This window comes from Python bivittatus, unplaced genomic scaffold, assembly GCF_059951505.1.
Source record: "Python bivittatus isolate LINGU-HERP-01145 unplaced genomic scaffold, Pbiv_v1 ctg000700_np1212, whole genome shotgun sequence".
Taxonomy (NCBI): domain Eukaryota; kingdom Metazoa; phylum Chordata; class Lepidosauria; order Squamata; family Pythonidae; genus Python; species Python bivittatus.
In genome coordinates this window covers 41,123,229-41,139,715 of record NW_028277098.1, presented here as the reverse complement: position 1 = coordinate 41,139,715, position 16,487 = coordinate 41,123,229, and the positions used below count along the sequence as shown (strand labels likewise).

Here is a 16,487-nt window from a genome sequence, read left to right as displayed (position 1 = left end):
ATTCAGAGGTCTGAACTGAAGTTGAAAATAGGCTGATGGCCACCTGTGGCTCTAAGATCACAGTCACATCTCTCTTTTTTAAATGATCAGGCCTTGCATTAGAAAACAGTATTAATAGCTGTAGTGAGTCTTTGCTCAAATTAAGCCTTGGCTAACTCCGACTTCATTAACTTTAATCCTACAAGTCTGCTGAACATGTTAAATGCCATCTGCATCCTTTTTTCTTTTCCCAATGACACATCCTGTTGTAATTGCCACTAAGCCCAAGCCTGTGACATTAAATACATGTTTTGGGATAGCTAGCTAGCTAGCTAGCTATAGTATTTTCTTATTTCTTTCCCTCAGTTATCTCACTTTGTCCCATATTAAGTTGTAAATTCCTTGCCCAAGACCTTTTTGACAATATTTTCTTGTCATAACTCTGTAAAGTCTGCTGCATCTTGATGGGCACTATATAAATAATAAGGCACCTGCAAGGAAGTGCATTTCCAAGATTTAATTAATCAGTGTAATATTTAAATGTTTTGAGTCATATGTATGTATCTGTGTGTGCGTGAGTGCACATGCATTCTGCACCTACTTCAAACATTATTCTGATTGGGCACAAAAGCCAGGCTTTGACTGTGCCTTACCAGAGCATCTCCCTGCTATTCGTTAACGCATCCCAACTATATCAAATTTCTGGGCGAACCTGAAGAAAGGTACAACGTCTTCGACTCATGAATATGAATGTGACTTTTAAAGTAAGAGCAGGTTTTTTTTGTTTTTTTTTCTGACTCACATTGGGCTGCTTTAATAAATAACCGAGTGGTGCCACATAAAGTCCAAAGCATTTTTCTCAAATCATAAAATAGGGTGCACCTTTTCCAACTAACAAATTTTATTAAAAGGCCTAAGCTTTTTTGAGCTGCAGCTCATTTCATCAGAGACAGAGCATGAACTAAAGGTCACAAAAATTTAGGCCTTCTAATAAAATTTGTTAGTTGGAAAAGATGCTTCCAGACTTCTGACTTTTTGACACCATAGACCAGTGTTTCTCAACCTTGGCAGCTTTCAGATGTGTGGACTTCCACTCCCAGAATTCCCCAGCCAGCCTTGCTGGCTGGGGAATTCTGGGAGTGGAAGTCCACACATCTGAAAATTGCCAAGGTTGAGAAACACTGCTGTAGACTAACACAGCTCTCCTCCTTCAATTTCCAAATTGTAAGTGTGCTTAATATGTATAATCCTTCCAACCCGTGTGTGTGTGTGTGTGTGCGTACTGAACCCTTTCATGAGCTGTCTTCTGAGAAAGAAACGTAATGTCTAGCCAGTCTTTTAAGAATTTAGTAATGCCAGTCGAATCAGTGTTCAGTCAACAGGATTGTCAAAAAGATGTGTTCTGCCTGAACACAGAACAGATTTTCAGTCTGTGTCTTTGTAGTTTTGCTTTTTTCCCTTTTTATTGTTCTTTCCTTTGGCGAAGAGGCAGATGGCTTGCAAGGAAGAACAGTACTTTTCCTGTTCTAATCTGGGGGAAAAATGTGCCTATTAGTTTTAAGTCAACCTCCACTGCTTTCTCCTGTGCATTTATTTACAAAAGCAAAAGTAATAAACACTGACAACATTAAAAGACCTCTGGGAAGGCAGACTTTGTTTGCTAGGCAAACATTCTAGTTTTAGCATCCCCTACAAGCAATATTGCTGTTTTAAAAGGATAATTCTCTCTTTTTTCCAAGCGAAAGTTATAATTTTGTAAAAGCATTCACAGAATAAAATTAATAGGGCATAGAACACTTTGGATATTATGTTCCCATTTTCTTCATGTACTGCATATTTTAAGAGAGGAATTATGCTGTATTTGTTTAGGAAAAACGTCTAACGGAAGCCTTCTGTTAAAACAAACGAACGAACAAAAAACTCTGCATGCCCCACCAGATGCCAGTGACAAAATACTTGGGGACTAGCTATGCATTACATACAAACATCTACACCCTCGATAGGCATTCTTAGAGGAAAAATGCTGTAGACAACTAAGAGAAGTAGTGAATTAAACAGAGAATAATCACTGTGCTGTCTTAAGTCTCTGGTCTCCTGAAGCTTTTCTTTTTAAAGTGCATGAATGACGGTTTAGGGCCGAGATAGGCAACTTTTCAGTGGATGGTGGATGCACTTATTTAAGTGCTATTGCGCTGTTTAACAACTGAGGGTTGAAGAACACAAAACAATCAAATAATGCAAGTTGGCAGGGCTGGAACTTCAGGGGAGGGGGATTAAAAAGGGAGTGTGGTTTTGTTTGTCCTTTCACTGGGTTTGTTACGGGTTTGTTCGTTCTTCTCTATCCTACTGCCTGCACACCCTAGCTAAGCAGAGCTGGATCTTATTAATATTTGGATGGAAGATCACCTGGAAATCCCAAGGCTGTAGATCAGACTCTTTGGAAAAAGGCGGCGGCAAACCATTTTCTTCCTGTTGTCAAGAAAACTACATGAGGTACCTGTAAATCCACTAGGAATCAAGTTCTGCTTGAGAAAATCTTTATCTTCACTGCTTATACATCTGTTTATTGCCCAAAATTGGCAGAAAATCAGCAGTATGATTTCAGGGGGCTCTGGAGGCTGCAAACGACATTGGTTATCCACCACTTCTGGGTGGGTCCCCACACTTCTGTGCATTACACATACATTTATCTCAGATGTTTCCTCCATACGTTTTTCTTATTGGAGAAAGATGAAACTTCCTTTCCCCATTGATTTTTACCAACATATGGCTGCTGTCCCATGTCCATACATAATATGGCGCCTATGTTACTTCCTTATGTCTACATATTGATCACGAATCACACTTCACACAAACTGGGGAATGGGACCGTAATCACATGTGAGCAGTTTTCAGTCGTCTTCCTTCAACTCAGAGAATGGATAGAGTAGCACAAGAATGCTTCTACTGTATCTCCATGCATAATAATCCTTGTAATGAGCCATAATCAGGTTCTGTAGAGAGAGAAGCAGAATACAGTGTCACCATCCATTCATTATTTGGTTAATTTCACCCTCTCATTTCCAAAATCACAACTCTTGAGTTTACTCCATGTAAAAATACTTTCAATAATTCTCCTTATGCCAGCTTTCTTCAAACTGATACTCTCCAGACTACATTTCATTTCTAGCAATTTCTGTCTAACATGGAAGGCCATTCTAATAAGGAATCGTGATATTTGAAGCCCAGCAGAGCTGGAGGTCTCTAACTATATATGAGTGAAATTTAACAAAGATAAATATGATACAACAGCGATAATACTATGTAGCAATGATAAAAAATAACTACATGTTAAAAAGGGGGGAAGATATGTATGTATGTATGTATGTATGTATGTATGTATGTATTTATTTATTTATTTATTTATTTATTTATTTATAGAATTTATAAGACCATCCATCTCAACCAGTGTCTCTAGGCAACTAACAATGCAGAAAACATAAAACAAAATAGAAGAAAAACAGAAGAAAACAATCCAATGCATTCTTTCATTATGTATCATAAAGCAACTGGTATCCTGGCCCCAATGCTGGAGGGAAAAGCCAGGATACTAGAGCTTTCCAGAAGGGTAGCACGATTCGGACTGAGTCTCAAGGGTAGACTGTTCCCTAGAGCAGGCACTGCAACAGAGAAAGCATTAATATACAATTCAGTCCTTTAACAAAGTATTAAATCTAGACAATATAACAAAATACTGCTCCATCTTCTCATTTCTAAAATATAAAGCTATATCAAAAAATGACAAAGAACACATATTTTGAATCCACTCTTTAACATCTGGATTCTGTTGTTTTCCAGTACATTGCTGGATATATTTCGGTATATTTACTGCTGTAAAAAATGCTTTGTTAAGTTTTATTACTTTCCTATGGTAACTATTCAAGTTTTGACTATTACTCATCTTCAATTCTCTATAAAAATGAAATAAATCAGCACTAGAAAGCTACAATACCAAAGCCAACTCATTTGTATATAAATAACAGTCAGATACATATGGATGGTTAGTTCTTGGCATAGACCTTCCTCACCACCATCATCGGCTCCATGAACTCCAGCAATATTACAGTACACTGCAATTAGCTGGAGCTTAAATACAAAAGAGTTTCAAAATGCTTCTTGAAAACTAAAACATGAATAGACATCCTGGCACAGTAATAATCCACCTGATTCATGTCTGCTGGAAGCTAACACAGCCCAGAACTGAGACTCTGACAGGTGGCTTTCCTGTTCGGAAAGTCAGCATTTTTAGGCCAGCACGGGCTTACCTGGCAGGCAGTTTCTCCACTCTCAAACAATGATGAGTGATTATTTACATGCTTCATACAGCAGACTTGTAAAATCCCTTGATATGAACATTCCTTGAGATGTCTGTTCAAGAAGTTGAGTGAACGTGCTGCCATTTCTCCAACAAAAGAAGCAAATGGGAAAGAAGGATCATGTTAAATTTAACCAATGCAGAATGTTGGAAAAATAACTTGTCAGAGTTTGGAAATTATCCAGTACCTCTACTGATGCATCCTAAAGGTTCATTTGGACATCCTGCTTGCAAGGACAGTCCATTAACCCTTTCTCAAGGACAAGCACACATAATGTGATCCTCAGCTTGCTCTTAGCCTGCTAAGAAGGCAACCTCCGCCCATGGTTTGTTAGGGTTTTTTTGCACTAAATCAAAAGTAATTTTTATCTGACTTCTGACAGCACAAGTGGTAGTCTGTAGTATGTCTGCTGTGCTTCATTTTGTTTAGGCAATATATCTACCCCAACTAGCTACTCTGTGCTGTGGTGGACAAACCACTCCATTCTGGTCACTGGTCACTATCCTCTACAGCCATTTTGTTCTGGGTTGCAGAACTGGTGAAATGCAGAAACTTCTTGCGGCTAACCAGGCTAATAGTGAACTGATCAAACAGTGGGCCTTTCCTTTTTTCTTTCTTTTTTTCTTTTTATCAAGAAAAAGAAAGCAAGAAAGTAGTGGAGAGATAGGAGGCTGGAGGACTGGTAGCAGGGAAGGGAAAGGAAGGGAAGGCTGCAAGAAGGAGACAGAGAAGGGAGGAAGGCTCCTTTGAGTGTGCAGGTGAGTAGAGCTGGAAAGCAAATAAACCCCAACCCTCTTCCTGACAAGCATAAAGAAGAAGGAGACCGAAAACCAATCCCCTTCTTCTCTCACTGGATAGATGCTCCATCCAGTTGTCCTGGTTTAGAATTTAGTAATGTTTTTGGCTTGATGAAACATCATGGGGCTTACAAAGTCAAGTGCTAGAAGAAAGCAACTGTTTGGACTGAGCATAAGGGTGGGGTAAAAATGACAACAATTTGCCAGGTGTGCCTTCTAGCTGAAATGACAGCAAAAATGGTGAAATGGTGAAACCATGGTGGTTTTCCTCCCACTGGTACACTAGTAAACCAGTGAAATGCTTGTTATGGACAAGTAAGTCCTACTGTGGGCAGGGCCTTCCAAATATATGATTCTACGACCGCTGGATATTATTTGTTAAAGCAAATGAAAATCACATGTTCTCAAAGGTCCATCCAAAAACTGGGAAGTGATTGTCATTTGCTTTCCTGGAACAGGTGGGAGGATAAAGAAGTAGAGGAATCCACCAGTTGAGGGCTGTGGTAACCATCATCCAGATAGAGCACCTAGCCAGCATCAATGTGTCATATTTTTGTCTCAACCACAGATTGAATGCTAAGTGTAAGGAGGCTAGATCAGCTAGGGAAGCTATGAGAAATTTGAAACACTACACGTTACCTGATGTTATATTCCTTTGTTTTATCTACCCTCCACACAGTCTGGTTAACTCGTATTGTTCATATTCATCTATGTCCATGATACGACCCTTGTTAGTGTTCACATCTGACTGTTTTATTATTTTGATCCATCATTTCTATTTCACATCATGCAACAAGACTCATCAGGCAGCTCATTTGAAAGTGATTACTGTACTCTGTGGACAATAAACCCCCCCTTGTTATTATTATACAGCTGAAGGTGTGCTGGGTTGGCAAATTGCTCATAAATGGAATGCTTAATGTGTCCTAATGCTTAATTGCATTTTTCAGTTTTAATTGTGAGGCTGAAGGGTAGCACAGGTAAGTCATTCCTCCCCAGGAAAAGAGCCTGGATTATCTCCCGCAACTCCACCCCATTTTTTAATTTTTGTTTGGCAAGGGTTTATTTCTAGGTTGTCAGCCAAATGTGCTAAGTGGTCGGGCGCCTGGGAATTGCTATGGAAAGCACATGGGCCAGTGCAGGACCTATTATATATGTTCGTGGTTTGGTAAGGAATTTGTCACTGAGCCAGTGAGTTGTACTTATATAAGCAGTCTTGTGAAGCTCTAACTCTGAGCACATGTCATTCCACAGCATGTGCAACATAGCGATATCTGGCAAACAACTGTTTTGCCCTTGTGAAGAGGGATAAAATTTTTGTGGTCTTATATTAGTTGGAGAAGTTGGGCACACTGGTTTACACTGCTTGGGGAAACATTTAAACTTAGGTGGAAACATGAAAGGCTGTCCTGCTGTGGGTTTTCTGGACTGAAAGGAGAAAATACTTAGTGGGTAGTAAGATGATTTGTGAATAGAACTGTATAGGATTACAGGATTGGTCTAATTAAAATGAATGAAACCTATATTGATTGCAGCTTAGCCCTGTTGGGTCCAGTTGGGAGTTTGGCATGGTTTTCTCCCTGGATTGGACTAATAAGGCTTTTTAAAAGAAATGACATGTATATCATTTGCTGGAATGAAAATACTGTTCTCTCCTTATCATGTCCCGGGCTGTACCAATAAACAGACAGAAGTATTAATAGATTTTAAAAACTGTACTTTGTTTGCTTTGGATAATTCCATTTGTTGTCTTGTTGCCTTCTTCTATTTTGGGGACCAGTTCTGAGCAAATGTAAATTAAAAAGGAAGAAAACTGGTCTTTTTGAAGAATGACATAACAAAGAAATGAATTAAGTTCTTATAACTGTATGGCTTTCACTGTGTTCATTCAGAGGCTAAATACTAATTGTAATAAATACTATTACAATGTATGTTCTCTCCAATCAAAAGGGATGAATTTTTTTTCTTTAACACTACTATTGTCAATCTTAACAAGCCACTCCTTGGCATATGGATCCTGTTTACCTATAGATCACCCTATACCTCATTAATGCTCTATAAATATTCATAAGAACAATTTCTGGATCCTTCTTTTTGTTTTCAGATCTTTCTTGGGACAGAGATCCTATAATCTATATCTTGTCTTGTAGCTTTCCCCCCATGGCTGGTATAATTGAAAAGTCAATAACATACAATTTAGAAGCCTATTTCACTTAATTTACGAGAGTTTGTGTTAGCAGACTGTGAATGTTACACTAATAGTAAGAAAAGAGTTTCAAGAAATAGTGAGGTCCAAAACAAGCCAACTTTTCCATGCTTTCAGGTTTTCCGGTTTGGTTTTTAAAAAATATTTGAATGACATCTTTAGCAAGCACTGCTAACTTTTTTTAAGACAAGTCACACTACTGCATATTGCTTCTGTTTGCACAGCCTAGGCAATCCAATGATCCCTCTTCCATAATTTCATTCACCTTTATGTGCCAACAGCACACAATCCAGGGTAATTGAGATGGCAGGTTGGAAGCCAGGTTTCTCCTGTTAAAAGCACCCGTCCAACAGTCCTGACTCTTAAGCATCTCATGACCTACTGATCTCAAGGAGGCAGGAGGATGCAGCTAGAGAATTTATTGATTTATTTTACGGTTTTTATAGCCCACTCAAGTGGAAAAACTCTGGGCAGGTTGCAGGTGAAATTGTAAACACCACAATAAAATAAATCAAAATTATAAAAGCAAAAGTAACTATAAATTAATAGCAATAATTCAACCCTCCCCCCACAAAAGGATACCAGTAGAATTTACCTAGGGTTAAACTGCAGTGAAAAAAGCTTTCTTTAAATACCTCAAAGCCATGAGAGAAGAAGCTTTACAGACCACTGGGGGTAAGGAGTTCCAAAATGTGGAACCCTACCAAGAAGGTCTGTCATCTCTCCATGCCTCCCTCACTTCAAAGAGAGGGGGGACTCTTAACAGGCCTTTTCAAGCTGTTCTTATCAGTTAGGCAGATTTAATTCTGACAAAGTGGTGCCTGATGTAACCTGGTATAAGCATTTGTAAGAGAGTTAAAGATTTAGTGTGTGTGCCCACTTGGTTTGTCATTCTGCCTGTTTGTTGTCTAAAAGATTGATAAGATAACGTCACGTCCTTCTGCCTTTCTTCTCAGGTAGATATGCATGGAGCACATAAGAAAATAAGTAGTGGCCTGCTGGATTGGATCTCTCGCCCATCTAGTCTCACAATTGCCAACCAACTCCACAAGGAAGCCCACTAGTCTCCCAGCAGATGGTCTTCAAAGGAAATCACATTGCCATCAAGGCTAATAGTCATTGATCCCCATGACTTCCATGAATTGGTCCAGCCCTTTTATGAAGCCATCCAAGCTGGTAGTCAGCACCACTTCTCATAGTAGAGAATTCCAAAGTTGAATTACACATGGTGCAACAAAAATGTCCTTTTGTCTGACTCTCTTCCTCCTGAGATGCAGTTAGCTGGGTGATAGGTTTTGCCTTTCCCTATAATGTATTTCCTGTATGTAAATCTTCTTCCTATTATAAATCCTGATTCACTAATCATTACTCAGGTCAGATACCTGTTCACAGGAATGCTCACACACAAAGAGAGAACATTTTAACTTCCAACATTTAGTCCTCAAACTGTACATAGGAAATTGGGAGACTGTCACTTCACTGTCCATTTTCTGCTTCCCCCCCACCCCACTCTGGAGAGGAAAAAAAATTAAAAAGGCATGATCAGAGTTAGCACCATGAACAGGATGGGGAGGGGGTGGTACCTTCTTCCACTTGTTTCTGAACCTTTTCACACAAACCACATCCTATTTTGTGGAGCAGTATTGCTTTGGGGCCTCCTTTGTCACTTTTGGTAGCCAAAAGAAGCTGCAGTGGGTTACTGAAATGACCAAAGGAGGCCTCAGAAACTTGGGTTGGGGGATGACAAAAATGAAGGTGATGGCTCCAAATGTACAATTGAAGTCCCACACCATTTTTAGAGTGCCACACATGCCATACATGAAAAAGGGACAAGGCTTTGGTCAAGTGGTCACAGCCACCAACTTTTTGGACCCCCACCCTACCCCACCAACAACCCTATAATATAGCCATTTTGGTGTGATTGGTTACATATAGGATAACTTCTTGTAACTGTAGTCCATGTTGGATTGTGGAAAGCCTCAAAGTGTTTTGTCTCCGTGATACAACAAAATAATTTCCCATCTTCAGTGAAGTGTTTTCTAGTCCTGCCCGTGCATTATTTAATATGTATTTGACCACGTTATAATTTCCCAGTCACATCTCTGGCCAGTACTAAGAAAAACATTAATGCTTACACAGTTCCTACTTCTTTATTCTCAAAAGCTCTGGGCACTTATATTTTATAGTCCAATTAATTCTTTTAGTTTAGAGAAACTGCCATATTGTCCACAACGTTTGCCCAGAAGAAAAGGACGAATAAAAGGCCCAATTATCTGGACGCTACAGCCTTCTGTCTGTATATCATTATGAAGCTTTTAATACAAATACTAGATTTTCATTAGCTAAATGCCTCTTTGCCCTTAACGAGTTGTTAAAGAGTAAGGGCAACATTCTGTTTTCACTTTCACCAATATTTCTCTCATTATCCAAGTGCCTACTGGAGATAAAATGAGGAGAGCTGCCCCACCCTTGAAATTAGCACTTGTATAGTCAAGCTCTGCACTCCTAAAAAAACATTGTCCGCCTTTCGAGGTGAGCCAGGTGAGGAAACAGACACTGCAAAGATGACTGGAGCGCTACTTTATGTTGTTGGGTATAACAACAGACTCTTGAAAGCCTGGCAAAGTTTCTGTCTGCCCCCTTTTATACTAAAGAGAATCAAGGTGGGGTGACCTTGAGTTTCTTGCTCATCCCCTCCTCTTTTTCAGGGCTGATCTGGTGTTTACTTAACCATTCCTACATTCCTTCTTCAAGGTTACCTCTGAACTCCTCTACAAACACAGGCACCTTCACAGAACAAAGAGTAACAATACAGCATCCAAACAACGATCAGTAAATGTATTGGCTATTTTATCTTTCTTGGATTAATACTACTGCCAGCCTTGTAGAAGTAGCACACCAGAATACCAGCTCTAACTTTATTGTAAGGTTACATTAACTAAATCTTGCAAGTCTGAAAGTACATCTCTCCTCCCTCACCTAGTCCAAGAAACTAGGGAGGGTCCCTTCTGAGATGCTTGACACACCCCTATTCCTTCTGCAGGCTCAGCTGCCTCTTATTTGACTGTTGCCTAGTCTGCGGCTCTTCCACCTGTCTCCCATGGTCATTCCCACAGACCATTACACCTACTGATGCGATGTGGAAATGAACATATTTTGTGGTAAATATAGAATTTGCCTTATACTAGATTAGGAATCTTGGCCATCTAGTCCATATTTTCCTTTTTGACTGGCAGCAGAAGCTTCCCTTGTTCCTAGAAGAGTTTGGATATCTCCTGCACCTTGAATGTTTCTAATGGAGACAATAAGTACTGACACTGGGATCTTCTGTATGTAAACTTTTTTTTTTTTTACTATTGAGCTCTTTTATTTATTACTTATTTATTTTTCAGTGCTTAGAACCTGCCCCTATCCTAAAGGACTCCGGGCAGTATACAACATCAAACAAAAAGAAAAAAACCCATAATAAATAACTAAATCTAAATCAAACTTTTAAATAAACCCCTAAAAACAAGGATAAAACCAAGATAAGTGTCCATAATCAATTAGCTTGGAGAGACAAAGAAAACAAAGGCATTTCCAGGATCAGTTCCTTCCCCGGGACTATCTTTTCTCAACAGTCTTAACCTGGTTCCTGAATTAACCTATTCTCTCGTTCACATCATTCACTGAACCATAAACTAGATGGCTACGGTTGTACCACAGGTTAGGCCATAAAAAACCTACCCTAGTAACCTTAATCAACCATAGCAGCTTCTATAGATGCATCTAATAGTACTTTACTTGACCTTCTTAAATGTATTATATGAATACAGACAGTGAATCTCTAGATCAGGGTTTCTTAACCTTGGCATCTTGAAGATGTGTGGACTTCAACTCCCAGAATTCCTCAGCCAGCAAGCCACACACCTTCAAGCTGCTAAGGTTGAGAAACACTGCTGTAGATGTTAGGGCTGTACAGTGCTCTGGAGTGGGTGTTGGGGTATACATAGTAACTGTCTGTACTTCTTTAAATGTCATTTCTCAGAATCCCACTGCAGCAGCTGCTCAATCCTGGGAATAGTGGTGAAACATAGTTGTTATAAGGAGTTGCAAATATAGCTATCTCTTAATAATATTTTTTTTTACTTCATTAATATTAGATTTAAAAATGCACATATTTAGAAACATGGATAATCCAAGTCACAGGACTGAGAGCAGAGAGAATGAAGGCAGACAAGTGAGTTCCTCCTAACATTCTTCAGTCCTAGTCAACCCAATAACAATTAATAATGATAATCTAATAAATCCACACTGGGCTTGTCAAACAGCTCCTTAGAGGATTTGAGCTATCAGGTCTCATTAAAAACAGCATTAAACACTCACCCTTTCTAAGACTGACTTAACAATTAAGGCCACATAATCTGGAACAACTAAGATAAACATCCTCAGCTGGATGTCCTCCAGATGTATGATGCTATATCTACCATGATTTTCAGTCACTGACAAACTGGCTGAGGACTGTGGGAGATGTGTGTATGTATATATATATATATATATATATATATACATACACACATACATACACACACACACACACACATACATACACATACATACACATACATACACACATACTGTATGTGTGTGTGTGTGTGTGTATATATATATATATATATATATATATATATAAATATATAGTATTTATATTTATAGTATATATATATAGTATATATATATATACACATACATACATACATACATACACACATCTCCCACAGTCCTCAGCCAGTTTGTCAGTGACTGAAAATCATGGTAGATATAGCATCATACATCTGAAGGACATCCAGCTGAGGATGTTTATCTTAGTTGTTCCAGATTGTGTGGCCTTACTATATATATATAGTATATATATAGTAAGTGTGTGTGTGTGTGTGTGTGTGTGTGTGTATATATATATATATATATATATATATATATGTGTGTGTGTGTGTGTGTGTGTGTATGTATGTATATATGAATGAAATTTGGGTTGAGGAAAGCTGATCTAAGGTAATGTTAATAAAGAACATAGTAACAACATACAAACTAGCGGGGAGAGCAGCAAGTTTTGTAGTGGCTTAACTTAGAATATTTGCCTAAGGGTTACTGTCAATATAGTTAGCTCAAAAAAACACTTCAGTTTGAGAGAAGGGGTAAAGCTCTTTTAAATTCACTCATGCTCCAAAAAGCACAGAAATAGATATCCAAAGTTTTTTTTTTTTTCTAAAATACACACACACATACACACACACACTTGAGAGAATGCTCAAAGCACATTTACTTCCCACAGGTAAGTTTAAACTTATTTTTCACCATTTAAAGGAAAAGAAAGATGAAAGCATCTAGTAAGAATTAAAACCAGTTCTGTTTCCCTTAAAAAAGTAAATCAATGTATATCCACTCAGAACTATTGAGCAGGTCAATATGTTTTTCTTCCAAATATAGAATCATGTCTTTATGGTACAGACTTTTTTTTTTTTATGTGAGTACACCCTCAGATAAGCTTCAGTTTCTGATAATGAGCTATCTTCTCTATTTTTATTCTTTGAAATAGCCTCTCAGATGAGATCAGGTTCAGAAAGATGCTAATAACTGAACCCTTCCATAAAGAATTTGTAGACTTGCTGGCACCATCTAGGCTGAATGTATGTAGGATTAAGGTGTATTTATAATGACTTGATTTCATTTAATTTTTAAAGTGTTTTTTTTCTAAACATGGATATTTTATATAAGTTGTATTAATTTTTACCATGGATATTTTACCTTCTCTGGAAGTTTTATCTGTTAACTACCAGGAGTTCTATGAGACTGGTAATATACAAGATAATGTATATTTTAATATATGTTTGTATTTTAATTATTTATGGATTTTAGTCACTGTTGGAGGGATTGGTGTGTTTGTTCTTTTTTTATTGTGAGCCGCCCAGAGTCACCCGTTGGGGGAGATAGGCGGCATACAAGTTTAATAATAAAAAATAAATTGAATGAATGAATGAATGAATGAATACCAAAATCACTTTTTGACATTTTAGACATCATTATTTCTTAAACATAGTTTGAATGTAAATGGCAAGATCCTTTTATTTGGGTGAAATTTATACATCCATGTATTTTCTAGGATCTGATGCCAGCAGATACAATCATAATAGAACTCTTTTCCAAGTATAAGAGTGGATTCAGCAGACTTTGGGGGAATATAAGAATGATCTTTTAGGGTTGTTCTGGAACTATTTGGCTCACTATAGGAACTCATTGTTTGCTTTGGAGCAGAGAGATCCAAAATCAAAGCTTCTAGCTCACCAGTCAGCATCCTTACATACCTTCTTGTATCAATCTTCAAAGGGAGTTTCTACTTGGGTTTAGATGACACTGCATCGTTCATTCCAGTCTTTTCATCACAATAAGATGATAATTATTTAATGTTGAAAAGAGCTACTCTGGAGTTACAATCCTGGATTGCTTACTTTCCATTTATGTAGTGATGTGATATAGTGTGATGTGTACTACTAGTGCAAGCAAAGTTTATAGATTTCTTTTTAAAATAGGCTGAATGGTATCTTCTGTATGTAATATGCTTTTCTGTATGTGTTTGTTTTTTTCCCATTTTTTCTGCACCTGGTAACATTTTTAAATTTTAAAAAGTATCTGTTAAAACAGATTGAAAGTAATAATTCTGATCTAGAATTAGAAATGTGACCAAATTATTTTATGTCCGTACCAATAAATTCCAATTCTGTGATTCTAGAAACTGATGTAATATGTCAGTAAAGTAACAATAACATATATTGCATAACAGTGATTTAGACCAATAGAATGCGGAAGGAAGGAAGGAAGGAAGGAAGGAAGGAAGGAAGGAAGGAAGGAAGGAAGGAAGGAAGGAAGGAAGGAAGGTCACATCAAGGGATAGATATGAAAGCAACGGGCAAGTTCATATAATACAGCCATTTTAAATCTAGTGATGGATTTACTCCTGGGCTTATTTTATCCAGATGTAATTATTGCAACATGACAACAGCGTACAGCCACCAGGCATAGTTATTGAGCCACATTTACACAACATGGCAGCAAAACCATGGTTGACAGCAGCTGTGCCATGCAAACACGTCTTGTATTTTCGCCAAGAATTGATACAAAAAAACCCCAAAGTTCTTAAATGTGATTATTTCTGCAGCTGATCTAAGATAATAATATTCTACATCCACATAAAAACATTTTAAAGAGGAACCTCAGATTTCTTCAGGCTTTTTTCTTGTTTTTAGAGAAGGAGAATAAAATATTTCAAAATAAAGGCACATGCATGTAGAAAAGACTACAGTTAAGAGACAATAAAGGAGAAAAACCAACTCTAGCAGATACATTATATCAGTTACTGTACATTAGTTTGGGCAGTAATCACTTTCTAAATGCTGGAGTCCTATACTTATGACTCAGGGGTGTCCGCGGGTTATGATTTAAAAAAAGGCAGTCATGACAGTGAGATCAAAGTTCCTCATCACTGATAAAAAACAGGAGCTTCAATCACACCAACATGGCTGCCATCTTGACTTTTGACCACACCCAGCGGACATCTCTGTTATGACCTAAAACAGATTGTTGCCATCTGATAGGGGAACAATAACAGTTCTCTTCCACATTCTGCAGCATATGCTTGTTATGAAGCACATCGCAGCTAATTAATAATATTTGTGTGCCTTCAAGGCAGTCTTGACTGCTGGCACTGCCTGGACAAGTTTTCTTGGCAACATTTTCAGAATTGGCTTGCCATTCATTCTTCCTAGGCTGAGGGAAAGTGACTAGCCCAAATTCACCAAGCTGGCTTTGTGCAAAAGGCAGAATTAGAACTCATGGTCTCCCAGCCTACACACCAAACTGGCTTTCTGCAGTTATATGTGTCAAAATCTACCTCCCAGAAGCTTTCTAATGATTTTCTTGAGATTTAACTGATGTAGGAGAAACCAGCAACTGGAAAGCGGGTTATCTTGTGAAAGTCATAAACCTCACACATAGCCCTCAACCATCTCCTAACTAAGCAAAATGCAAGCTTCCTGCATCCTACCCTTAGATATTTTCCAACATGTTTCCAACAAGAACAAAAAACAAAATAATGTCCTCCCATTACACAGAATGGGAATAGCCAAAAAAACACAGGAAGAATTTTAGGCACAGCACTATGTATGTGGTTCCATCTGGAGAGGAGGTGCTTTTTAACACTCCGTTACCCCATTTGGGAGGGGCGGTTACATTTATGAAGGCTTTATCTTGGTTTCCTCCAACAATCCATTAGCTGAAAATAGATTTCAGCTGCTATGAGGACCCAATTAAAACAAAATTTCCTTCTGGTGGCCATTTTGACTGATGCAGCCTCAATGAGATGTCAAAAATGTAATCAGGAGTGTTCTAAAACTCTTCACAGACAAACTCAGAAATTGATCCTTACAGCAAACGGAAAAGATTAAGGCATTCAAATAAAAACAGCCGTGTATATACACACACCTACACCTGTTCTCAGGGACAGCATGGGATTCCAGGATCTTAGACATCACAAAACTGTAAATAAACCAGTCTCACAATTATAAGATAGCTCATTTTGGAAAATTTCTAGATGGAAAGAAGGTGGAGAAAACTATGATTTATTTGTAAAGGCAGTAAATCTTCACAGCTTGTTGTTAGCATGCTGACATTTACTGCCTTGGATGTGTTAACTGTTACCATGGCAAGATAGATGCTATAGGGCACTGAAAGTATTGTTTTGCACATGTATATAAGACCGTAGAGGTAGTTCTTAATTGAAGTCTGGAGATGTAGCAGAGTAAAAGTCAGGTTCCTCTGCAAATTAGCACTCCAGAACTGATCAGCCTGTTTATTCTTTCATTTTCTCCACCCCCATTTCCACTCAACATCTGTAATTATTACCAAACATGGGATAAAAGCTATAGAAAATGTAAATCATGTTTGTAACCAGTATGGATTGATTGCAAACAATTTTATTAATGCAATAAGTCTACTGAGCATCCATAAACAGGACTGTTAAGTAATCTGCATCAAAATAATCTAAATCTGTGGCAACCAACATACACATCAAGGAAATGTTCTCACTACACTTTAATATATAATGTTCCCACATCCTGG

General features: G+C 38.0%; 1 protein-coding gene across 1 annotated transcript in view; it reads right to left on the bottom strand.

Moving 5' to 3' along the window:
* Nucleotides 1-1,162: 1,162 nt before the first annotated feature.
* OMA1 (OMA1 zinc metallopeptidase) overlaps nucleotides 1,163-16,487 on the bottom strand; it is an 81,846-nt gene continuing 66,521 nt past the window's right edge. The window contains exon 9 of the mRNA XM_088154311.1: nucleotides 1,163-2,972. Coding sequence (XP_088010437.1) covers nucleotides 2,871-2,972 — 102 coding nt within the window. The 3' untranslated portion in view covers nucleotides 1,163-2,870. The remainder of the gene's footprint in view (nucleotides 2,973-16,487) is intronic.